The 25,000-nt window shown below is 41.4% G+C and overlaps 1 protein-coding gene across 4 annotated transcripts; it reads left to right on the top strand.

The window, feature by feature from the left end:
* The first annotated feature begins 1,040 nt into the window (after positions 1–1,040).
* Positions 1,041–23,564, top strand: LOC143300370 (uncharacterized). 4 transcript variants are annotated; one of them, XM_076613983.1, is made up of 10 exons: positions 1,041–1,356; positions 3,329–3,434; positions 5,216–5,470; positions 9,175–9,201; positions 14,508–14,666; positions 15,605–15,769; positions 16,517–16,616; positions 17,291–17,415; positions 18,744–18,791; positions 20,282–23,564. In XM_076613983.1, exons 2-10 carry the CDS (start codon positions 3,359–3,361, stop codon positions 20,611–20,613), a joined length of 1,287 nt encoding a protein of 428 aa, XP_076470098.1. In that variant the 5' UTR covers positions 1,041–1,356; positions 3,329–3,358; the 3' UTR covers positions 20,614–23,564. The 4 variants fall into 4 exon arrangements, with proteins under 4 accessions (XP_076470098.1, XP_076470102.1, XP_076470099.1 ...); XM_076613984.1 differs by lacking the exon at positions 1,041–1,356 and adding an exon at positions 2,290–2,312; XM_076613985.1 differs by lacking the exon at positions 1,041–1,356 and adding an exon at positions 2,350–2,470.
* Positions 23,565–25,000: the final 1,436 nt, after the last annotated feature.

Here is a 25,000-nt window from a genome sequence, read left to right as displayed (position 1 = left end):
GGACAGCGGCTTTCTCAGTGGTTTGTTGGTAAAGTCATGTTCGCTGTTGCGCCGGCTCCGGCTCGTCATGAGCTGCACTCAGGACCTGGATCAGGTCGTAGGCCTTGTGCAGCATACCGCGTTCGTGCTTGTTTAGCTGAGACCAAAGTGCTCTCACCAGATCGTTGTGTCCCAACCCGAGGCTTTGAAGCTGTTCAGTTTCAGTATTCTATGTCAGTAAGCAACGAAGACAGCTTTTGGGCCGGGTTTCATGTTTTTCTCAGTGGAACTGGAATGTTGTCCGGAGACCAGTCAGTGTCAACCGAAGTGGCAGAATGGTTACCGGCTGAAGACTGACGCTCATCCGTCTGCCACGTGACTTGAATACATAGTCCGTGAGGCCGGCGGTCTGGGTTCGAATCCCGGCCGTCAGTTCAGTTCTCACCATTTCTCCCAAGTTTGACCAGAAAATTGTACTGAGCGTCCAGTCCAGCCGTTCGGATGAAACGACAAACCGAGAACTATGTGCAGCACATACTTGGCGCTCTGACCGGCTTGAAAAAACACTGACCACTGGCAACGGAGAGTGTTGTCCTAGTCTGGCAAAACTTGCAGCCGAGGGGGAAAATCCACTCCGTCTCATAGGTACACACACATATATATATATATATGCATGCACTCAAGGCCTGACTAAGCGCGTTGGGTTGTGCTGTTGATGAGGCATCAGTCTGCCTGGCAGATATGGTGCAGCGTATATGGGTATGTCCGAACGCAGTGACGCCTTCCAGAGACTCGAAACTGAAACTGTTCACGTGCGTCTCATTCATTCACTCCCCTTTAGATGTATCAAAATTGAAAATGAAAGGTTCATTTTTGAATAATAAGAAAGCCTCACTACATGGTATGCTTTCACAAAGGGTGAGTCCAAAACAAAACCAGCGCAATGGCTTGATTCAAGGACGAATGGAAGTTTATCGTGTACCTATCGCCATGCAACTAAAGGGACTGTACTCCGTACCGGTTGCAAACAGTGACCTATAAATACGATCTCAGTGGTTGCAAACAGTGAGGAAGTTTACAACAATGCGCACGAGCGATTGCGAAATATCAGGTCCCTACTTCGCAAGTATCGCATAATATCCTATTCTTGGTCGGGTGAAGCAACCACTTCCTGATGTCTGGGAACTATCATCTCCCCCACGAACTGTCTTTTGGTTACGACGAAGGTTAAATCCTTGGACAGACAAAGTACACGAAGACTCTCGTCCCAGGACGCTGAAATACCGAAGTTATCTCGCACAACAAAAAAACGTGTTGCTGGGTACGCCGCGCGGTGTTGCCTGGACTGCGCGTGTTCCCCATCCCACACCGCATCAGGTAAGAAAGGAACTGATGGTAAATGGAAAGCAATGGTTAAGTTTAGCATCACCCCACACCCTGATCTCCCCTACACATACCTGCTTTCAGTAAAAACTGAAAGGTGCCCTTCGAAATGTTACTGTGAGTCGATGCATTACTAAGTAGCAGAGGAGGCGGGGAAGTGTCGGAGGGGAGTGGTGTGTGTGTGTGTGTGTGTGCGCGCGCGCGCGTGCGTGCTAAATTCGGCCTTTATTGTTTTCTTTTGATGTGGTACAACAGACGTAGGCGATATCCACATTTATTCCACACCACTCCTTTGTAGGTGTGAGTGGCGGAGTGAACATCCATGACTTGTGAACATTACACATTCTGACCTGAAGGGAAAAAAAACCGTGGATATTGTCGACTGTAAAAGCTGAAGACATGAGAACTGTTTAAAATGTTCCTGATGAATTTCAGGCATGTGCACATGTGCGCGCTTGCACACATGCACACACACACAACACACACACAAGCACGCCTCTCAAACTAAGAAATATATGTGAAGTGGTAAAGAATTTATCAGTCCCATGCAGTCATCACTGTTTTATACGAAATTTTATTGTACAATGGGTAGGTCTGCAGCTAAATGGACGGAAAAAAATAATTGTATAACACAATTCATGGTTCTGATAAGGTTCAAATCTATGGCCTCACAGTCAGCCCCAAGATGCTATAACCACTTTTCCAAAACAGCTGTTGCTGCAGTAATTTATTGTAGTGAGGGATCCTAGCTATCTGTCTTATCATTTAGGCTCATATGTTAAATAAAGTGTGACATCTTCGTGTGCCTGTGTTATATATATCCTGTTTGTGCCAAGTTTCAACAGCTTCCTGCTGCAGAGATCATTCCTTGCTAAGACCACTGAGCATATATGATATATAGTATAGACTTGCTTTTCTTGTGGTGTGATAAGGATTACTGTGCAACCCATGTAATGAACAGAATGTTTGAGCAACATTTTTGTTTCTGGGTCTACATGCTATGTTTGCCACCAGTTAACCCTTTGAGTGCTCCAGGATGGAAATTTCCGCTCCCTGCCGATGTGCAAAAAAAAATTGTTCCAGGATGGCAATAACTTCCTGCATTGTTGTAGGAATTTTCCAATCATGAAATCATTAGATGCTTGTAAAATTGTCATAATTGGATAGTGTTTTCCTTTTCCTTTTAGAAAAGTATGGTTTATGTACACTTTTTTTTTAGTAGTTTGCATGCTAAGATTTTTTTCTTAATTATTACCCTCTGTGATCAAAAGATCCCTTGGCAAACAGTTTTCACAGAGCATAAAATAGGCTTGGCACTGAAAGGGTTAAGAAGCCGTTATGTGAGTGAAAAACATCAATAGTCCTTTGTCACAATTGATATCCCCCAGAGTAACATTTTCCACCTAACCGTGGCATCTCTAACAGAGAGCATATATTTATTTTTGTATGTACTTATTTTACAGCTACTTCTATTAGGGAAAATGATGCTTTGTACTGTATTACTCTTTGTCATGATGTATTGTATTCTATTGCATTGTTTTACTCTTTGTCACAACAGATTTCTCTGTGTGAAATTCAGGGTACTGTCCCTTGGGGGATTGTGTCGCTACACTGCAGCACCACCATTTTTTTTCCTCCCTACAAGCGTATTTGTTTTCTTATCAAAGTATTTGTTTTCTACAAAGTTTTGCCAGTGACAACCCTTTTATTCCTGTGGGTTCTTTTACGTGCACTAAGTGCATGGTACGCACAGAACCTTGGTTTATCATCTCACCTGAATGACTAGCATCCAGACAACCACTCAAGGTCAAATGGAGGGAGAGAAAAATACTGGTAAGTGTGGGATTCGATTCGATCCTGTGCACTCAGATTCTCTCACTTTCTAAGCGGATGCGTTACCACTAGGCCACCACTCCGCATTCTCCACATCAATGTGTCTTGACTGTCTTGTTTGTGTTTTTTTCAGATACTGATCTTATAGGGAGTGCTGTCAGAAATGGAAACCTTTGTGTCCATTTTGGTAACTGTTGTCACTGCATTGTTCGTTCACTGCTTTGTGAATTCTGGAAGAGGTGAGTGTCCATTTAAAGACTTTATTTTGTTCATTTATAAACATCAGGCAAGGATCTAAGAATATGCAGTTAATGTTTGCAGATGAAATGAGTGACTCATGAATACCTGTTTAAGAACAACGACACATGAATGAATACATAATGTAAAATAAAATAAAGATGAGGGAAATGTTAGAAGACTGACACCATTCAGGAAATAATACAATGGGGCGAAGGTGGCAGAATGGCCAGTACTTTATCCATGAAGGTCTCACTCTTTCTGCCAAGTTTGACTATAAAATCAAACAGCATCTAGCCTTTTGGATGAGATTAAAAAAAAGAAGAAAAAAAAAGAAAGAGGACCTGTGTGCAGCATGCGCTTAGTACACTGAAAAAGAACCCATGGTAACATAAGTGTTGTCCTCTTACAAAATACTGTAAAAGAAATCCACTCTGATGGGTACACAGTATATATATATATATATATATATATATATATATATATATATATATATATATATATATATATATATACATGCATGCACTCAAGGCGTGATTAAGCATGTTGGGTTATGCAGCTGTTCAGGCATCTGCTTAGCAGATGTGTTGCATATACAGATAATCAGAACGTGTTGCATATACAGATAATCAGAACGCAGTGACGCTTCCTTGAGAAACCAAAACTCAAAACTGACAATAGTCCTTTTTGGATGGGCCTTCCATTAAAGTCATTTGCTTTCCAGCACCCAATCTAGGTTTCAGTTGAAGTTTCGAGACACCAGAACTCTCCAAATTAAGAGTGATTAGTGACGGGCACAATAGCCAAATGGATAAAGCGTTGGACTTTCAGTCTGAGGGTCCCGGGTTTTTCGAATCACGGTGATGGTGCCTGGTGGGTAAAGGGTGGAGATTTTTACGATCTCCCAGGTCAACATATGTGCAGACCTGCTAGTGCCTGAACCCCCTTCGTGTATATGCAAGCAGAAGATCAAATACGCATGTTAAAAATCCTGTAATCCATGTCAGCATTCGGTGGGTTATGGAAACAAGAACATACCAGCATGCACACCCCTGAAAGTGGAATATGGCTGCCTACATGGCGGGTTAAAAACGGTCATACACGTAAAAGCCCACTCGCGTATATACGAGTGAATGTGGGAGTTGCAGCCCACGAACGCAGAAGAAGAGTGATTAGCGTTGATTAATCAGCTGACAGCCCACTGTGGCACTTTGGGTCCAAGTAATAAATGTTGAGGTCTGCATTCTGATTCATTTTTTCATGCAGTGATGGTCAGAGCCTTGAATTTGAAATGTATCACTTATCAACAGGCAAAGCCAGGTCCAAATGCTAGTGCTTGGAAATCTTAAGACATGTGTATATGGATATGGATACAGATAATTTATTCATTAGGCCTGTGGAGAAGTAAACAAACAAAATCTGCTGTGTCACAAATAGCAATTTCAATATCACAACATATTTTGAAGTTGTAGTTTCTCCAAATTTGTATGCTGTTTGCAGGAAGATTGACAAATTCCACACAAGATTTTGGCATTTTGAAGACATCTATAAACTTAAAGATACAAGGCTGTCAGTAATATTTATAATATCCAGGCATGATGTGATGTGTAAGGTTTTTGAAACTGCAAGCCAGATTTGAAAACTCAGGTCTGGGCTTCAGAACTCAGCTAAAACATTCACAGTTTTGCAAGTTAAGACACATACAAATACAGATGCGTATGAGAACAAAAGATATTTTTTCTTTCCCTTGTTGATTGATTGTCTCTGCTGCTCTGGAATGCAGCACTGGGGCAAGGAGCAGACCATTACTGCAGCAGAGACCCCTCAGACAGTGTGCTGGAGATCAGGGGCGAAACAGAGGGCAACATCTACACCTTGTACCCAGGGGACACGCACTATCAGAACAACCAGAACTGTGTGTGGCTGATTGATGCCGGCCCTGGCCGTCGTGTCGAAATCACCGTGGTGTCGACCAAACTGCAGTGGGCTCACGAGTCGGCCATATGCCCGGGCTATGACCACGTTGCCATCAAAGATGGTGGGTGATGCTTTGATCTGTCAGTCCTCTTGTTGTGTTTTGATTCCGATTAAACCTTTTGAAAGATCAGGCTCAGGCTTGCTGTTGCTCAGGTTTTCTGTTTTCTTTATTGAACACTGTGTTTTGTCTTGTTTCTTGAAATTAAAATGTTTAAGCCAAACCTTTAAAATCAAAAATGAATGTAAGCAAAGGTCTTACTTGAGAGGGCTGTTTTTATCATTCCTGAGCAAGCAGGATTGCTGTAGATCAGCTGTGAACATTTATTTTAGTGGAAGTATGTGGGAGCCAGATCCATTTGAAGATCGTGAGTGTGCTGAGCCATTTTGAGAAGTTGAAGCTCATTGAAATTCTTTAGATTTTTATTATTTTATTTTAGTTTTATTTTAGATATCAGTTTATGGGTATTTCAACACACATGAACTGTGTTTTTAATGAATATAGAGAAGGTGCAACAAATGTATCTGTTGTGATATAAATTGTTCTATAATCTTTCTTGCTCTCTCTCTCTCTCGCTCAGTCTTTCTGTCTCTGTCTCTGTCTCTCTCCCTCCCTCTCTCTCACTCTCTCCTCTGTTTCTTTGAAATCTGAATTGGAATTTCAATCAGTTGTTATTTCCTTTCAGCAGTTAAAAGAAAACTGAACTTGTCAGCTACCTTTGATGGAAAAACAAATGTATACTTCTCATTTCTAGTCTTAACACAATGAAAAGATCAGTTCCAGTTATCAGACAGCGTTCGACAATCATGCTGTTCACTTTGCTTGTGGGTTTTAACTCACTCAGTACGGCCAGTCCTCTCTTCTCCTCTACACAGACCCCTCGGATGTCCAGTGGGTGTCTGAATGACCCAACCTTTAGCTTCCGTCGTCAGAATTGTGGTATTCTTTGTCAACATTGACCTCTTCAGTATAAGAGCCTTCCGCTTGCAATATTTTGATGATGGTAATTGGGGTGAAACGCTGTTGACGTCGTCTCTTTCTCCGTTTGTATGCAGAGAGTTAACCTCAGTATACCGTATAGTGATGAGAGACTTGTTTGACAGTATTAAAAAAAAAATTTGGCCTTGAGTTTCTTTTTATCCTCCTTTTTAATTTTTTTTTTAATTTTTATTTTTTACCACATTTCTCATTTTTGATAACTTAACCTGTTTAGATATTTGTATACTGTATAGTATAAAAAATATTCCTACAATATATAGGTTAAGTAAGCTAGTTTTCTTATTTGTATATTGTGGATTATGAAAGAAACAAAAGAATGGGAGAAAAACCCCGAAAACCTCAACCATCTATTCAACACAGCCATTTCACCCACTCTCGGAAGACATTGTCGGGAATGGCCAGAGGGCAAAACTGATGCGGAAGTGAAACTACTCATAGAAGAAAACAGTAAAGAAGAGGACATCATCATATACACAGATGGCTCAGTCACCAAAGACCAATCCGGTTGGGGATTCATTGCGAAACAAAATGGAAAAACAGTTAGGGAAGAGAATGCTGCCTACAAAGTCACAACCTCCAGCCTAACGATGGAAGTTGAAGCTGCGACACATGCCCTCCAGTGGCTATCGTCCATCCATACGCCCGGAAACCAACATGCCATGATTCTAACCGACTCAATGAACCTCATACAGAAAATTGAAAACGGAATGGGAAGCCCAGAGTGGCATAAGGCAATGCGCAACTTTCAGATTAAAAAACTCACATGGTCATACTGCCCGGGACATGCAGGTGTTAAGGGAAATGAGCGAGCTGACAGACTTGCTGGTAACGCAACACCAACGAGCGGCCTACATCTAGGAAAATCGGAAATCCTCAGAAAAATCAAAGAATACCAAAAAGAACAGGTACAAGGCCATCACACCATCGATCGCCTCAAAGAAATAAAAGCAGAGAGAGGGAGCGGCCGCAAGTCTAACATGAAAGGTAGAGCACGATGCTTTGCAAATCAAACAAATATCGGCATCATTTCCACACCAACATTGCGCAAATTTCTTCAAAACGGAACAGAGTCTCTGTGGGCCTTTCCAAATACAATAGACTGAGCAACACACTAGACGCCACGTTTTTGGCATCAGAGATCTTTTCCCATCCCTCTTGCGGCCAGTCAGTGGCAGCCTCTGTGCGTGTGTGTTTGTGTGGATGTGTGGGTCTGTGCTTTTGAGTGCGTTTGTGAATGCGCGAGAGTGTAAGTGTACACAAGTGTCAGGAGAGATCTGTGTACGTGTGTGTGTGTGTGTGTGTGTGTGTGTGTGTGTGTGTGTGTGTGTGTGTGTGTGTGAGGAGGTGGGAGTGCGGGGGGAGGTGGGGTAGAGGATGAGGTATGTGAGTATATGCATGCCTACACTGTGGGAGCAACAGGATATTGGAACGTATATATGTGTGTGTGTGTGTGTGTATATATCTTTGTATATATGTGTGTGGGGTTGGGGGTGGGAGATATGGGCGTATGTGTGTGTGCTTGTACAAGTAAGTGTTCATCTCTGTGAGTGTGTGTTTGTGTGTGTGAGTGTGTGTGTGTGTGTGTGTGCCGTGGAAGCTGCGATACGTAGACTAGAAATGAGTGTGTGGAGGAGGGGGGTAGAGGAGCGTAGACTAGAAATGAGTGTGTGGAGGAGGGGGGTAGAGGAGGTGCAAGGTAATGTGTGTGTGTGTGTGTGTGTGTGTTGGAGCTCATGTACGTTTATATGTATTTGACTGTGCTTTCATATCTGTGAAACTGCATGTTTGGTGGATTTCTGTTGTGCATGTGTGGGTGTGTGTGTGAATGTGTGTCTTCATGTTTTACATTTATTCGCTTATTTATCACCATTGTTGTCTTTTTTTTTTTTTTTTTTTTTTTTTTAAATCATTTTATTAGTATTACTATTATTATTACTACTACCTTTTTCTGTATTATAATTATTATTCATTTATTTATTTATTTATGTAAGCTTATCTATTATTTATTCCCCTGTTGTTGGGTTTTTTTTTGGGTTTTTTGGTTTTTTTTTGTTTTTTTCTCAAGGCCTGACTAAGCGCGTTGGGTTACGCTGCTGGTCAGGCATCTGCTTGGCAGATGTGGTGTAGCGTATGTGGTTTGTCCGAACGCAGTGACGCCTCCTTGAGCAACTGAAACTGAAACTGAAACTGTGGATTATGAGAGTATTCGTGTAAAGTATTTACATGGTATGATTTCAGTGTGCCACCTCAAAACCCCTAACCGAGCCCTTACCCCCCACTCTGTTCCTTTCTACCCAAACCAAAAAGTGTTTGTTTTTCAATTCAAATTTTCAAGATGTAATTTTTGATTATTCATCAATTTAAAACTAAGCTTCATCATCATGTTTACATGTATTTAAAAAAAAAAAAAAAAGAAAGAAAGAAAAAAAGAAAAGAAAAAAACACAGAGGAAAGAAAAAGAACATGAATTTTTGCCGATACTGTTATAATGAAAGTAAAAGTTGATATGTTGTAATCTGATATCTTACTTTTAAGATGATTTAAAAAAAAAAAAATCTCTGTCACACTGATTTTCAGCTGTAAAAATGAACTCTGCCAGTTTTGAATTTTAACTGGTTTGCTTTGTTTATTCCAATTCATCAGCAGGTACAGGTTGTAAGTGTGTGTTATTTTCACAGCAGTTGGTTTACTTTTGGTTTACTCCACTTTATCAGGAAGACTAGGTAATTAAGTGTTCGTTACTTTCACAGTAATTGGTTTGCTTTCAGTTCACTCCAATTCATCAGCAAGTACAGGTAATAAGCGTTCGTTATTTTCACGCTGGTTTCATTTTTGTTGTTCGTAGAGTTGTGGTGGATCAGTGTAAAAACCGCTTTGTTCAAATCATAACTAATCCCAAGTATAGTGCTTTACAGATACATGCTTCAGCAGGGTTTGAATTTAGTGGGTGCCCGGGTGCAAATGCTACAAAAAGTTGGCTCTGGCAAGCAAATTTTCTGTCGAGAGTGCCCAGTTGGCACTCAAAAATAGATAGAGGCGAAAGAAAATTAATTAAAAGACGCACCAAGAAAGCAAGATCGAATGCGATCAATCGAAATGTAAAGTGTCGACTGCTGCAGATCGCTTCACGGAGCAGCATCTTTGCGCATGCGTGATCGGATGTTGAAGTTCATGGCGCATTAGTGACGAACGATGTGTCCCATCTTCAATGTTAAAAGAAAGGCTCCCGAAACAGAAATGAAAGCTCAGGATGACAAAAAGAATAAACAGCAGGAATACAAATCAAAGCGCCAGCGCATGTACAAGCGTGGCAGAAAGACTTTCCTTGGCACACAGTTGAAACGAAGGAATATTTTATTTCATTTTATTATGCTGGCACCCAGAACCAGAATTGGGCACTCAAATGTTTTGTCCAGAGTGCCCGACTGGCACTCAAAAAAGAGAGTTAAATTCGAACCCTGCCTGAGGCTATCCATGTGGGATGGGGGATGGGGAGCTTGAGGGTGGTGCCATTGAAATGGATTGGAGGATGGGTCAGCTAAAAAGGAAAAATGAATACACAGGCAAAAAAAATCCCATTCCAGTTATCAAATAGAAAAACAGTTTATAACTAGCTATCAGTTAAAAAAAAAAAAAAAAAGGTTTAGAATGCAGCAAAGTCTCTTAATAGATACTTTCTCTGTCTGGGTTTCTGATGACTTAAAAATTTTGGGGGTCTTGGGAGCTCTTTTTACCACGATACTAGGGGGTCCCAAGCAATCTTGAAAGGAACACTCTGATGTTGCACATTCTGATAAAGTCTGATTGTAGCTGTCAATGCCAAGAAGAAGAAGATAAAATCTGCTTTGCTACACACACACACAGGCAAAGTCATAATTTGTTTGGGGTTCCTGTGCCAAGAAGGGAAGGGACAGAACTCTTCTTCGCACATACAGCGCTGGTATCAGACTGACACTCCCACACACACTCTATTTACACAATGAACATGCGTCCATATTTTCATCTTTTTTTAATTTTAATTTTTCATAATTCCATCACTACCAAGTTTCTATGTGAAAAATGCCCAAGGACAAATATTTTGGATTTGATTCTCTTAGTCACATGAATCGGTTCATGTCAAAACAAGACAGTGACTTGTTCACCTGTTCACTTCAAACTCAGACAAGGGGGAAGGTTGGTCCACGTCCCATTGAACGGGAAGGTTGGTCCACGTCCCATTGAACGGGAAGGATGGTCCACGTCCCATTGAACGGGAAGGTTGGTCCACGTCCCATTGAACGGGAAGGTTGGTCCACGTCCCATTGAACGGGAAGGTTGGTGCACGTCCCGTTGAACGGGAAGGATGGTCCACGTCCCATTGAACGGGAAGGTTGGTCCACGTCCCATTGAACGGGAAGGATGGTCCACGTCCCATTGAACGGGAAGGTTGGTGCACGTCCCATTGAACGGGAAGGTTGGTCCACGTCCCATTGAACGGGAAGGTTGGTCCACGTCCCATTGAACGGGAAGGATGGTCCACGTCCCATTGAACGGGAAGGTTGGTCCACGTCCCATTGAACGGGAAGGTTGGTCCACGTCCCATTGAACGGGAAGGTTGGTGCATGTCCCATTGAACGGGAAGGTTGGTCCACGTCCCATTGAACGGGAAGGATGGTCCACGTCCCATTGAACGGGAAGGTTGGTGCATGTCCCATTGAACGGGAAGGTTGGTCCACGTCCCATTGAACGGGAAGGATGGTCCATGTCCCATTGAACGGGAAGGATGGTCCACGTCCCATTGAACGGGAAGGTTGGTTGCAGCTGTCCTGCTTTGTTACAATCTGAAAAATGGTCTATTTAACATGACACCTCGATGTTGACTAGTCATCTGTGATGGTGAACTGTCTAGTCGATTGAAGTGGCCTAGGGTGGAAAAAGAGTTCAGAAGTCAGAGCACTCAGTTTAACGCACACACAACAAAAGCTCATTATGTGTAGCTTATATTGTGTACAAATCCCTCCGCGTTGTATTGTGGATGTGTACTTGTGCAGTGCTTTGAGGACACACAAGCTTACATGCCTTTTCTACCTTTGGTTGCTTTATTTATCTTTCTTTTTTTTATGATAACGCTTTATACAAATCTAGTAGGGTAGGCTTTTTTTGCACATGCTTATGCATATACACACTCATGCACACACACACACACACACACACACACACACACACACACACAGAGGCAGAGAGACAGCGAGAAAGAGCGTGCATTTGTACGTGTTAATGTGTGCATAAGAGTGTATGGGCATGTGTTATTTTTTCAGACTGTGGGCTTTCGTTTCAGTGACTCTGTGGTGTGATGTAGCTAGGGGTGTGTGTGTGTGTGCATGTGTGTGTATGTGTGTGTGTGTGTGTGTGCATGTTTGTGTGTGTGTGTGCATGTTTGTGTGTGTGTGTATTCATATATATGTGTGTTTGTGTGTGTGCATTGTTGTTTCTGTTTTTATTTGGTGTGTGTACATGTACGCATGGTTATTTTGCATGATTATTTGTTTTAGTCTTGTAGTGAACACATTAATTGTTATCTGAAAAACTCATTCTTTTTTTTAAATTTTTCTAAAGTGATCCCATGTATTCATTCATTCCAAAATTAGGCTTTCTGTATCAGTGAATCTAACGCAACAGTTTGAATTTGTCAGAAATTTTAGAAACTTGTTCTTTCTTTTTCCATTCATGTTTTTTTCAGGCTGTTTACAGCTTTGCATTTCATTTGTAATTGTGTAAGTATTCAGTCGGCATTCAACACTTAAATGGATGTGTGTGTGTGTGTGTGTGTGTGTGTGTGTGTGTGTGTGTGTGCATGCATTTTAAAAGTAGATTATTATGAATACTGTTAGCATTGTCAACACTTAATGTTAAGTTACAATTTTTGTAGGTTACAAGGCAGTTTGGATAATTGGTTTGAGCTCCTGATTTTAAGAGGGAAAAAAATGATGTGCTTTAAATAAAAAGGTCATACTGATTTCAAGTTTATAGCTGGTAGCATATTCAGCTTCTTCATCTTCATTTGTGTACTGTGTGACTCCCACGGTCACTCATATACACAAGTGGGTTTTTACATGTATGACCGTTTTACCCCTGTCATGTAGGCAGTCATACTCTGTTTTCGGGGGTTGAGGGGGGTGCATGCAGGATGTTTTCTTGCTTCCATAACCCACCAAATGCTGACGTGGATTACAGGATCTTCAGTGTGTGTATTTAATCACCTGCATGAGTACACACATGAAGGGGGTTCAGGCACTAGCATGTCTTGTCACATTTGTTGACCTGGGAGATCAGAAAAACCTCGACCCTTTACCCGCCAGTTGTGGTGACTGGGAATCTTCTTCTTCTTCTTCTTCTGCGTTCGTGGGCTGCAACTCCCACGTTCACTCATATGCACACGAGTGGGCTTTTACGTGTATGACCGTTTTTACCCCGCCATGTAGGCAGCCATACTCCGTTTTCGGGGGTGTGCATGCTGGGTATGTTCTTGTTTCCAAAACCCACCGAACGCTGACATGGATTACAGGATCTTTAACGTGCGTATTTGATCTTCTGCTTGCATATACACACGAAGGGGGTTCAGGCACTAGCAGGTCTGCACATATGTTGACCTGGGAGATCGTAAAAATCTCCACCCTTTACCCACCAGGCGCCATCACCGTGATTCGAACCCGGGATCGTCAGATTGACAGTCCAACGCTTTTACCACTCGGCTATTGCGCCCGTCGGTGACTGGGAATGGAACCCGGTAACCCTCAGATTGAAAGTCCAGTGCTTAGACCACACGGCTGTTGCAGCCGAAAACATATCACTACAGCAAGGACTGTACCACCATGCCATCGTCTTGCCCTCTGACTTCTGCAGTCATAGGCCTGGTCTTTTTTTTCTTTTTTGGGGGGTGTGGGTGTGTGTGTGGGGGGGGGGGGGGGGCTCTTTGCATTTTAGAACAATCAGTCTTTTAGGTTCAAGCACAAAAACAGCTTTTCAGTTGCTGGTTTCTGATGGATAATCTTACAGTTTTCTTGAATTTCAAATTCCCTGCCTTTTGAGTAGTGTATAGAGCTGAACACTGCGATCAATTGATATTTAAGTTCTTAGAAAGTATTATATATGCGGCTGTTGTGTTTGTTTTGATGGGCATCTTCAGGGAATTGAAATGAAATAATGTCCACTTTGTTGTGATATTGATGGCAGGCTCCTCAGATCCAAGGATCATTGAGAAGAAGGTTTTTGGTGACAAACCCTCTGGTGGAGGCTTGCATGTGTTGATTTCCTGATAAAACATAAACAGTCATCATGCATGCCCCTCCCCTCACCCCTCCTTTTTAAAGAAAAATTTTGATGGTGAATTTCAGTGTTGTTATTGTTGAAATCCTCAGTAGAAAGACCCATCTCGCCCCCCACACCCCCTCCCCTCACTCCTCAGGTCTTCAGGCCATTTATTCCACCCCCCACCCCCAAACTCCTCCCACCTCTCCATCTCCTGCTGACAGTTCAGACAGTTCATGAGCACTACTGACTGAGTGGAGCGGTGGCCTAGTGGTTATGCGTCCACCTAGCAGGTGAAAGATTGTGAGGGTGCAGGATCAAATTCCACAATGACCAGACTGATTTTCTCCCCAACCTCCCACCCACTAGAACTTGAGTGGTGGTCAGGTTGTTACTCATTCAGATGAAATGATAAAAACTGAGGTCCTGTGTGCAGCTTGCACTTAGCGCACAAAAAGGTACCCATGGCAACAAGAGAGTTGTCCATGGCAAAATTTCTGAATAAAATCCACTCTGATATACCAGTGTGTGTGTGTGTGTGGTGGTTGGGAGTGAAGCCTGACTGGATGACACAGGAAGTGAATGGTAAGCACCCTAAAGGCAGCCTTCTGCCAGCTCTGCCCAGGTAGGCAGCATGTTGTACAAATGACTCCATGTTTGTGAAGCATTTAAAGTTTGGTCTGGGACTGAGGATAGGCGCTACATAAGTATCCATATCGATCAATCAGTCAGCAGCAGCAGATCTTTACATCATCATCATCATCTTCTTCTTTTTCTGATTGGGTCACCGTGAATTTGTACTGTTGTTTTTCAGGCAATATTGGGGGAGAAGAGACGATTGTATTGCAGTGGTGTGGGTTTAAGAAGCCTCTCGGGGCAGTCAGCAGTGGGCGTTACATGCGTGTGGAGTTCATGAGCGACAAGAACAACCCTTACAACTATGCCGGTGTTCATATGCGATTCAAAACATTCCGTAAGTTAGTTTGGTTTGGTTTTTTTCTTAAACATTTTCTTAGCCTATGTTTTCAGTTGGCTTTTTCTTGCCTCTTTTAGAAAATATGTTTTGATACAAGTTAGAACATATTTTTGTCTACAAATAAGCAATGTAAGTTATCTGTTCATCCAATTCGCAAGACTTGACTATACTGGTTGCTCCGAATATGGAGAATCACCCAATACCAAGTGTATGCCTGTATAAAGTTGTACCATGTGTAAAGTCAAACAGTATGTAAAGTCCTGCTGTATGTAATAAAGTCCTATTGTGTGTAAAGCCCTGACACTGTTCTCTTTTGCTTTTTTACTGTTCCCATGTTCTCTTTGGTTTTTCCACTGCCCCCTGGCACACCCATACATTTCCATATATTCAGTTTAGTACTGATGGTAGGTGTTCTGTAATGTACATGTGTGTGTCTTGAAGACGTCGTCTCATGTTCATAATTTCATTAGCTCTGTTTTTGCTCTGTTTCTTGTTTAGGATCCATTTCATCATCATACATTAGAATTGAAGGACCTTGTGTCTCCAGTTCTCTGTTGTCCTTACCTTTGTGTTTTTCTTTGTGTCAAGGAGGAATGAGGTCCTGAATGTAGCACATGCTTGGCACACCAAAAAAAAGAAAAAAAGAAAAAGAACCTATGGCAACAAAAGCGTTGTCCTCTGGCAAAATTCTGTAGATGAAATCAACTCTGATAGGTACACAAACATGTCTGCATGCACTCGAGGCCTGACTTGCACTTAAGGTTATGCTGCTGGTTGTGATTTAGGTTATGCCGCTGGCCAAGCAGATATGACGTAGCATATATGGATTTGTCTGATCACAGTGACACCTCCTTGAGAAACTGAAACTGAAGGATCTCTTGTCTCTAGTTCTCCGCTGTTCTTGTCATGGTATCTTTCTCCTTGTCCTTCAACAGCTTCAGGTGACTGTGCTCCATCTTGGAACAGCAGCACAGGGGGCTTTTGCTACAAGCTGCTGGACAAAGAAATGGACTGGTCTGCCGCCCAGAAGGAGTGCAACACAGGAGCAGCAAATCTGGCGTCCATTCTGTCGGAAAACGAAAACACCTTCTTGGAGCAAAGTAAGCTCTTGTTGTGATTGTTTTTGTCACTTCTGTCAGTTAACCCTTTGAGCCCTGACCACCGCTTTACCGGTGGTAGAGAAAAATGACATAATGCCTAGCCACCGGTTGAGCGGTGCGTAAACACTTGTGTCGTGTTTTGCCATTGGTTGACTAATATTGAAGAGCCAATCAGAAAAACCGTAATATTCTGAAGTCAGCGAACATAGTACCAACATGGCCGCGCCTTTTCACTGTGTTTTGTGCATGTGCCTTGGATAAAAAAGATCGATTTCAATATGAGTCTCCCTATTTCTTGTTCACTCTTCATTATATTTGTCTCCATATTTCTCATTCACTCTTCATTATATTTGTCTCCCTATTTCTTATTCACTCTTCATTATATTTGTCTCCCTAATTCTCATTCACTCTTCCTTATATTTGTCTCCCTATTTCTCATTCACTCTTCCTTATATTTGTCTCCCTATTTCTCATTCACTCTTCATTATATTTGTCTCCCTATTTCTCATTCACTCTTCCTTATATTTGTCTCCCTATTTCTCATTCACTCTTCCTTATATTTGTCTCCCTAATTCTCATTCACTCTTCCTTATATTTGTCTCCCTAATTCTCATTCACTCTTCCTTATATTTGTCTCCCTAATTCTCATTCACTCTTCCTTATATTTGTCTCCCTATTTCTCATTCACTCTTCCTTATATTTGTCTCCCTATTTCTCATTCACTCTTCATTATATTTGCCCGCACAGTATTTGGATCATCAGCTGCCACAGCCTGGGTCGGCCTGAACGACATTGTCTACAAAGGTCAATACGCATGGATTGATGGCAGCAATTATAGCTTCAGCAGGTCAGCCAATTTTTTTGTTTGGTTGGTTGGTTTTGTTTTTTTTGGTCCCATCTTCATGCTGTCATAGCCTTGCTCCCACACTGCTTGTCTGACTGAAATCTGGGGCCAGGTTCGTTCTGTGGCAACAGTCCCAGTGCCAGCAGTCCAAATTAGGTCATGAACAGACCACCAATCCAGAGAGGGCCCTGCAATACTGCTGGTGAGGGGAGACGGTGTTATTGGTAACAGTTTGTTGTAACACAGTTACAATGTGTGTGTGTGTGGTGCCGGTTTCTAAGGAATACAACATGAAACTCAGCGGCAGTCATGATGTACAAGGGTGTGTGAGTGTGTGTGAGTGTGTGTGTGTGTGTGTGTGTGTGAGTGTGTGTGAGTGTGTGTGTGTGTGTGTGTGTGTGTGCTCTTTAATGCTGACATACATTGTGAAAGGAAGCATAGTGTACAGCATGGTCATGTAGTCCCAAACCTAAATGGACCTCAAGAGCAGCATTGTCATCATCCTCGTGTGTGGGCTTATATGTGTGTGTGTGTGTGTGCATGCTTGCGTTTATTCACACCTTCCTGCATGTGCGTTCTCAAGATGCATGCACACATCTCTTCACGCAGTGACCTCGCATACCCCTCACCGTTCCCCTTGCTTATGTTTCTGCCCATTGCTGTGTGGCAACCTGCAGATTTGGTCGGAGCCATGCAGCGAATCAGTATTTCCGTTGTGTGGTGATGGACTTCACTGACAGTACCTGGAAGCTGAGGGACTGTGCGAAAAAGACCGGTAAAGCCCTCTGCAAGTCCAACAGAGGTAAGTGTGGGGAGTAGTGGCCTAGTGGTAACATGTCTGTCCAGGAAGTGGGAGAATCTTAGTGCACAGGTTCAAATCCTGTACTCGCTAGTATTTTCTCCCCCCACTACACTAGACCTTGAGTGGTGGTCTGGATGCTAGTCATTCAGGTGAGACAATAAACTTAGGTTGCCATGTGTAGCATGTACTTAGCGCATGTAAAAGAACCCATGGCAACAAAAGGGTTGTCCCTGGAAAAAAATATATATAAAAATTCACTTTGACAGGAAAACAAATACATTTGCAGGCAGAAAATAGAAGGTGGTGATGCTGCACTGTAGGGACACACTCTTCCTGGGGAGAGCAGCTGGAATTTCACACAGAAATCTGATGTGACAAAATGATACAATGCAATACAATACAATACAATACAATACAATCCCTTGCAAGTCCAACAGAGGTAAGCTTGGGGACTTACCTATTGTCCATTATGCCCTCTGCTTTGGGCTAGTCTTTGAAAGGTACCCCAGGTATGCTTCAGGGATTTGAGTTCTCCTTCAGCTGTTCTGTTACAGGTGTTGTTTGGCTTTCTCTGGTGGTGCCAAGTGAAGAGCTGTCCTTGTTCTCTTCACATGACATGCCTAACCTATTTCCACCACCTTCTCTGAATGTTCTCTTGATTGTACTGGGCAAGTAGTTGTTGACTAGAGGTGGGGTTGGGTCAGAAGATTCACAGGATTCTTCAGAGGGTTTTTTGTGTGTGTGTGTGTGGAAGGTTGACAACTTCTAATCTTAAGAGTGGGGAAGAGGCCGATAAAACCCTCTGCAAGTCCAGCAGAGGTGAATCAGCCTCATGGGTCTTCTGACTGATCTTTCTTTGACTCCCTTTCTTCTTCTTTTTTGTCTTTTTTTTCTGTGAATTTGTGGTTAAAAGATTAATGATGTATGCGTTTGTGCACTTGCTTACATGCCTGTATGCCTTTTGATACCATTATGATATGCCATGAAAGGAAGTGAAGAGTAAAAACGGAATCCAGCAGAGACGTGGTGGGTATATTTTTGTGTCTTCTGTTGTGAATGACTTGTCCTAAAACGGAAGGATACAGAAGTGGTGATAAGTGTACAGTCTGCATGTTTGATGTGCATTTGAGTATAGTAAGTCAAGAAGACAGTCTGACATTATTACATCCAATATTCTCTCACACTCTCTCTCTGTGTACCTGTTTGTCTGTCTGTCTGTCTTTTTTTTGTGTGTGTGTGTGTGTGGGTTTTTTGTTGTTGTTGTTGTTTGTTTTTTAGCCAACATTGTTTGATTATTATGCAGTTAACTTTCTGTTTTTCCCACACAGGGTCAAAGACAGTACTCTTTCCTATACCACAGACGAGGCCCGATGAAAGTAGGTTTCTTAGTTTTCTTTCTGCTTGCTTTCTCTTTGTGTATCTGTGTGTGAGAGAGAGAGTTTGTGGTATGTGTTTGTGAGAGTTTGGTATATATATGTGTGTGTTTGTACATGAGGGAGTGTTCGGTATGAGTATGTGTGAATGAGTGGTGTGTGTGTGTGTGTGCGTGTGTGGTAGTGTGTTTATGTTTGGTGTGAGTGTGTGTGTGTTTGGTGTGAGTGTGTCTGTAAGTGAACGGTGTGTGTTGTGTGTGTGTGATGTGGTGTTGGTGTTTGGTGTGAGTGTGTCTGTAAGTGAACGGTGTGTGTTGTGTGTGTGTGATGTGGTGTTAGTGTTTGATGTGAGTGTGTCTGTAAGTGAACGGTGTGTGTTGTGTGTGTGTGGTGTGGTGTTAGTGTTTGGTGTGAGTGTGTCTGTAAGTGAACGGTGTGTGTGTAGTGTGTGTCATTGCTGTCTTCTTAATTTTTTCCTTCCCTTTTCTTTTGCTGCGGCTTTGATTTGTTCAGTAGGCATCTGTCTGTCTGGCTGGTTCATGTTTGTTTCTTTTTTGGGGGAAGAGAGATGGAGAATTGTTTCGTCTTTCTTTTTTTTTTTTTTTTTGCTGGTTGCATGGGAAATTTTTGAAATATAATCATAAATGCCATTTTAAACAATAACTGTTGAAGTGCTACACACGCATGCCCCTTAAATTTTATCAAGAGACAAACAATTTCAAATGGTTATCAATAAGAAAATGAAAAAAGGTAAAACAGGATTATTGAAAATATTCATACAGAGTTCAACATAATGTAATGCATTGCACAAAAATTTAAAATAATTTGCTGTTCAATTTGGCACCTGTTACCAGGTAAAACCTGTGTACAATTCCACGCAGATACTGGGGACTATAAAAAAAATTTTTTAAACCCACACATTTAGTCTCCTTGTGTTAAAATGTTATGTCTTATCTGTCATGCATTGCACACAATTGTTATATCTATTGATCTCTCTCTCTCTATATATATATACATCTATCTGTCTCTGTCTATCTTCTATCTTTATATATAGATATATTTATAAATCTCTCTCTCTCTCTCTCTCTCTCTCTCTCTATATATATATATATATATATATATAAATATATATGTATGTATGTATGTATGTATGTATGTATGTATATCTTTTTTCCCTCCTCTTTTTGTTCACCTGCTAAGAAATAGCGTGCAACTCCATGCAGATTTGATGGACTACAAAGTCGCTGTTAACATGTAGTTTCCTGTTTTCAACATGTTATCTCTTATCTTACTTGCATTGCACACACACACACACACACACACACACACACACACACACACACACACACATATATATATATACAGACACAGAGATAGAAAAAAAAGATAGATATATAGATAGATAGATACATTTCTTTATTGCAAAGGTCACCATTCTATTAGCTATCTCACAGAGCAGTGAACATCACCTCAACTTTCATCATTTTGCCCAGCGGATTCCGAAACACCGGTTGGCAGGGTGATCGCCATCGTCGTGTCGGTCCTCGTCCTGGTCATCCTCCTCATCGTCTGCTTCTTCCTGTATCGGAGAAGGAAAGCTCAGCGCCACAAGTCGCCCTCCTCCAGCAGCCCCAAGCTTGGCATGGCGGGGTCTCGGGAAAGACCGGCAGTGGACTTGCACGAGGTCCGACAGGAGGCTCAGCAGCCGAGTGCTCCGCCAGAGGAGTCTGTGATGATAGGGCCGGATTCGAGGATGATGGCGCCGCCTGCTTATGAGGAGGCCTTGAACCATCCCGTCTTGCTGACTCCTCAAGCTCCTGCTTGAGATATCCCATCAGAAGTAATGGTTTAAAAAACAACGGCATACAACAAAAAACAGTGCTGAAGGATTGTCTTGATTGTGTGGAAAGGAAGGAGAAACCAGTTTATTTATTCATTTATTTTATTTTGTGTCCCAGTATTTTGGACATTTTTGTTTTCTGTGAGTTTGTTTGAAGTTACAAAACGCACATCAAAGAAATCCATGGGTGAAGTGTTTCTGTATTAAATGGATGTCGGTATTGATATTTTGACCATTTAAGAAAAGAAATGTTTTACCCATTGTTTTACCATTTTTTGGTATTGAGACATATACTTCAGTGAAGCGTCCCAGGACTACATCTGCAGACTTTTCAGTATTACAAAAATCTGTCACTCCCACGCCCATGTAAATGGCTTGATATTGGTCCTGACCAGGAAATGGCCCGACAAAATGAGGATTGCAAATTTTGCACTCTTTGCTCTGTGTTATTTGGAGTGGCTCTGCAGGCCAAGTGTGGATTTGCAGAGTGGTGAGCACACAGGGTGCTGGAAGTCTGCTGGTGTTGCAGGGGCAGACGCTGCTCTCTGGTGATGTTCTCGGGCTGTGTTATTTTGCACGTGCAATTGTCAGGGATTGATACTTTTAAAACCCTTTTATTGGATTTTTACAGCATCTGTGTATGAAAGGTTTACTTTGTTTGTTGTCTCTGTTCACTTATTTACTAAAATTTCCTTCTTTTTGTTTTGTTTCTGTTTACGTTTTTCCTTCTTTTTATTTTATTTTAATTATTTTATTCTCTGACCACTATTGGAAAAGATGTTAGGATACATTTCACTTCATTAATAGCACTTAAATTTCTTTCTTTTAAAAGCCTGTAAAGTGTCCTTGAAAAAAATCACTGGGATCCCAATTGAAATGCAGCAAGCACACAATTGGACAGTTTTCTGTTGGACCACTCCATCTCTGGCTTCACTGACAGGTTGTCCGGAGTCAGGGGAACCTATTTCTGGCCGCAGAACAAGGGGAAGGAATCTGGCCTGTTGATACAGTTTACACTGAGCAGCAGTGTACCAGTGTCATACCAGTGTTTAGTCTGACCTCTTGCCACATACATGGTCAGCTTACATTGCAGATCATTTGAAACAAGGGCCATAATTCATAGTTCTGTGTCTGCCTTCCTCCACCCCTCTCTCTGTGCTGCTTTGACAACAACAAAAAGGGCAACGAATCTGTTCATTCTAACATGCCTACGATTGAAACATATTTGACGGACACAAGCAAACTGATTTTGGAATTTAATTTACTTTAGCTTTTTTTTTCTGTTTTTTTCTTTCCGATTATAAATCGTTTATTGTGAGCCTTGTACTTTGTGATAACATCCTGTCACACTGTTGTGTCACATTTGTTCCATTTATTACTGTCATAATGGTGATAATAATGAATCATTTTTAAGTGCACATAATGCAGCTCAACACACTGATATTTCAAACCTCTTTCTTTTCTGTCCATGTTCAGGTTCAGACTGGTATATTGTCCTAAATCTTTTAACTTTTCGTTGTAGTTTATGTAACAGGGTTGTTTTTTCTTTGTTTTTGTTTTTAATTTTTATTATTATTAACAAAAGTGGTTCAAGATGCATTTAAACTGTTATGTAGGCTGTTAATTAGAACTTAAGCTTAGATGTACGGATCTTTTTGTGGTTTTTTGGGTGTGTTTTTTTTCTTTTCATTCTAAAACAAACTATTTGAAAGATTTCCCAGTTCAACAGATGAACTGACCTACTAGTGCCTGAACCCCCTTTGTGTGTATACGCATGCAGAAGATCAAATACACACATTAAAGATCCTGTAACCCCTGTCACCGTTCTGTGGGTTATGGAAACAATAACATATCCGGCATGCAACCCCCGACTCGCCACAAAATTGGAGTATGGCATGGTGAGGGTAAAAATGGTCATGCATGTAAATGACCACTCATGTATATGATTGAACATGGGAGTCACAACCCACAAAGAGGAAGAAAATGAAGAAGAACTTTACGCCACATGGTAAAAGAGAGTGAGGAAGACCAAGAGAGACATGGATGTGGGGGGAAAAGAGCAGAGGGGGAATGGCTGTACTTGAGGGAAGTCAGCCAAGGCAAGGACAGGCTGGACAGGCAGCAGTGGAGGACGTCTCTGGTGGCGTCCTTAACTCACTCAGTACGGCCAGTCCTCTCTTCTCCTCTACACAGACCCCTCGGATGTCCTGTGGGTGTCTGAATGACCCAACCTTTAGCTTCCGTCATCAGAATTGTGGTAATCTTTGTCAACATTCACGTCTTCAGTATAAGAGCCTTCCACTTGCAATATTTTGATGATGGTAATTGGGCTGAAACGCTGTTAACGTCGTCTCTTTCGCCGTTCGTATGGAGAGAGTTAAGTGCCAAAGAACATGAAGGGAACTGGTAACTAGCCACCAACCTAATAAGGAAATGGGGCATGTGTGCATGTTGTGCAGTGCAAGGGTGTGTGATCCATTGTTGCTCATACACAGCATGATATGATGAAGAATACTTGGTTTAAAACTGCACTGTGTGATAAATATGTGGTTAACTTTCATATCAAACATGTTTCCAGTATGGGGTTGTAGAAATTATTTGCTTGACAACATAACATGTCTGTGTGGATGTGTGTGTTACGCAGTGTATGACGAAAATATTTTTATGCTCATTGATAAGTTATGAATAATTTATGCGCGTGTCTATATGTGTATTTAGTGTAAGCTTTTTGTGAAGATTTTCTGTTGAAAAATGAAAAAATAAAATAAAATAAAATAAAACCTAACAGGAATAGAACAAATTCCTGCAAACTAATGAAGAGGGTGAATCTTCTGTTTGATACTCATGAGAACTGATATGTTAACATTTTGCTCAAAATGTATTCTTATGACTTTGTTATATATTGGAAATGAATAAATATGATCTTGACATAAATAACAGTATACCCATGACATACATATTCACATATGGCTGTGTGAGTGGAAGAAAAGATGGTTGTTCTTGAAACTGAGAGCCATGTGTGAAATTTCTCTTTTCTTGTGTGCTTATCTGAGATAATACACAGATACCTACACACATAAGCATACACACATACACATGGGAATAAATGCACACAAACACACATGCACATACAAACATACACACACACACAAACAAGTATGCACATATGTATGCACACACACAAGCACACAAACATACACGCACTTCCTTTACAGATACAATTTATCCAAATTTGAGAGCTTCATGATTTGCTGTAACTAAATGCTAAAGACAATACAGATATATTGTCTGGTTTGCCCCAGCCATCAGTTCAGGTCACCCTGTGAGGACACATACACATATACATAGAGCAACATGTAAAGTAATACAGTACACAGCATCCACAGCTAAGAAAAGCATTGCTGAGGAAGAAAGGACATCACAGCTTACAATTCCATCATGGTTTGTGCTGTGTTGTGGCTAACCATCGTACATTCGTGTTGCTATGAAGATCCACCAGTTATTATTGAAATATAAATACAGTGCATGCATTCGTGTTGCTATGAAGATCCACCAGTTATTATTGAAATATAAATACAGTGCATGCTGGCTAACACATTCATTCATTTCATTTTGCCCATCGCTCCTGGTGGAGCATAGGCCATCGACGACCCCTCGCCATCGCACTCTGTTCTGGGCTGTCCAGTTGGTCCCTTGCTATGCTGGCTAACACACCAGCTTTCAATTCCAACACTTGAATACATGCAACAACAACAACAACAACAACAAAGCTTTGCTTCTGATGGCATGCAACAACACACCAGCTTTAAATTGCTTTTATTGATTTTTATTTATTTATGTGTATTTGTTTTGAATACACGTTTGTGTTGGATACATACACACACATTACAGCTTGTCAAATGGCTTGACCAATCCGTAGAAACTACATTACATCTGTCAAAAAAAATGTTTATAAGGCAGATGCCTGATTTTCATGTAAACCCAGTGGATGATCAGGCCTAAAGAGCCTACCTGAAGACTTTTCTTTTTAAAGTATTAGTGGTTGAATAATGATGCATTCACTGGTAACATGAACTGCATTCTGCAGTGACCAGAATGAAAAGGAGAGTGCACATGTTTGAAAAGAGTGTGCAATTTCTGTTGATGAAGTAAAAAAAAACAAACTTAAGTAATTCCTTCCCCTTGAGCCCTCTCGTATGTAGGGTAGCAAGACACCTGTATAAGATGCATTAACCTAGTTAAAAATCTTTAGGTTGGTGCAAGCAAATTGAGATTTTATGTGCTGCGTAAAGTTAGCACGTGTATAAGAACTCATGGCAACAAAACAGCTGACCCTGGTAAAAAAAAAAATTGTACTGCAGTAACAAGCTGT

This window comes from Babylonia areolata, chromosome 26, assembly GCF_041734735.1.
Source record: "Babylonia areolata isolate BAREFJ2019XMU chromosome 26, ASM4173473v1, whole genome shotgun sequence".
Classification (NCBI taxonomy): Eukaryota; Metazoa; Mollusca; class Gastropoda; order Neogastropoda; family Buccinidae; genus Babylonia; species Babylonia areolata.
This window is presented reverse-complemented; position numbering and strand designations above follow the sequence as displayed.

Bases quoted from the DNA above. Each gene is read 5' to 3' on its own strand.
- LOC143300370 (XM_076613983.1), top strand. From the start codon at position 3,359: ATGGAAACCTTTGTGTCCATTTTGGTAACTGTTGTCACTGCATTGTTC. The intron at 5,471-9,174 runs GTGGGTGATGCT...GTTTGCTTTCAG, and splicing joins CCACGTTGCCATCAAAGATG to TTCACTCCAATTCATCAGCA. The intron at 16,617-17,290 runs GTCAGCCAATTT...GGCAACCTGCAG, and splicing joins AGCAATTATAGCTTCAGCAG to ATTTGGTCGGAGCCATGCAG.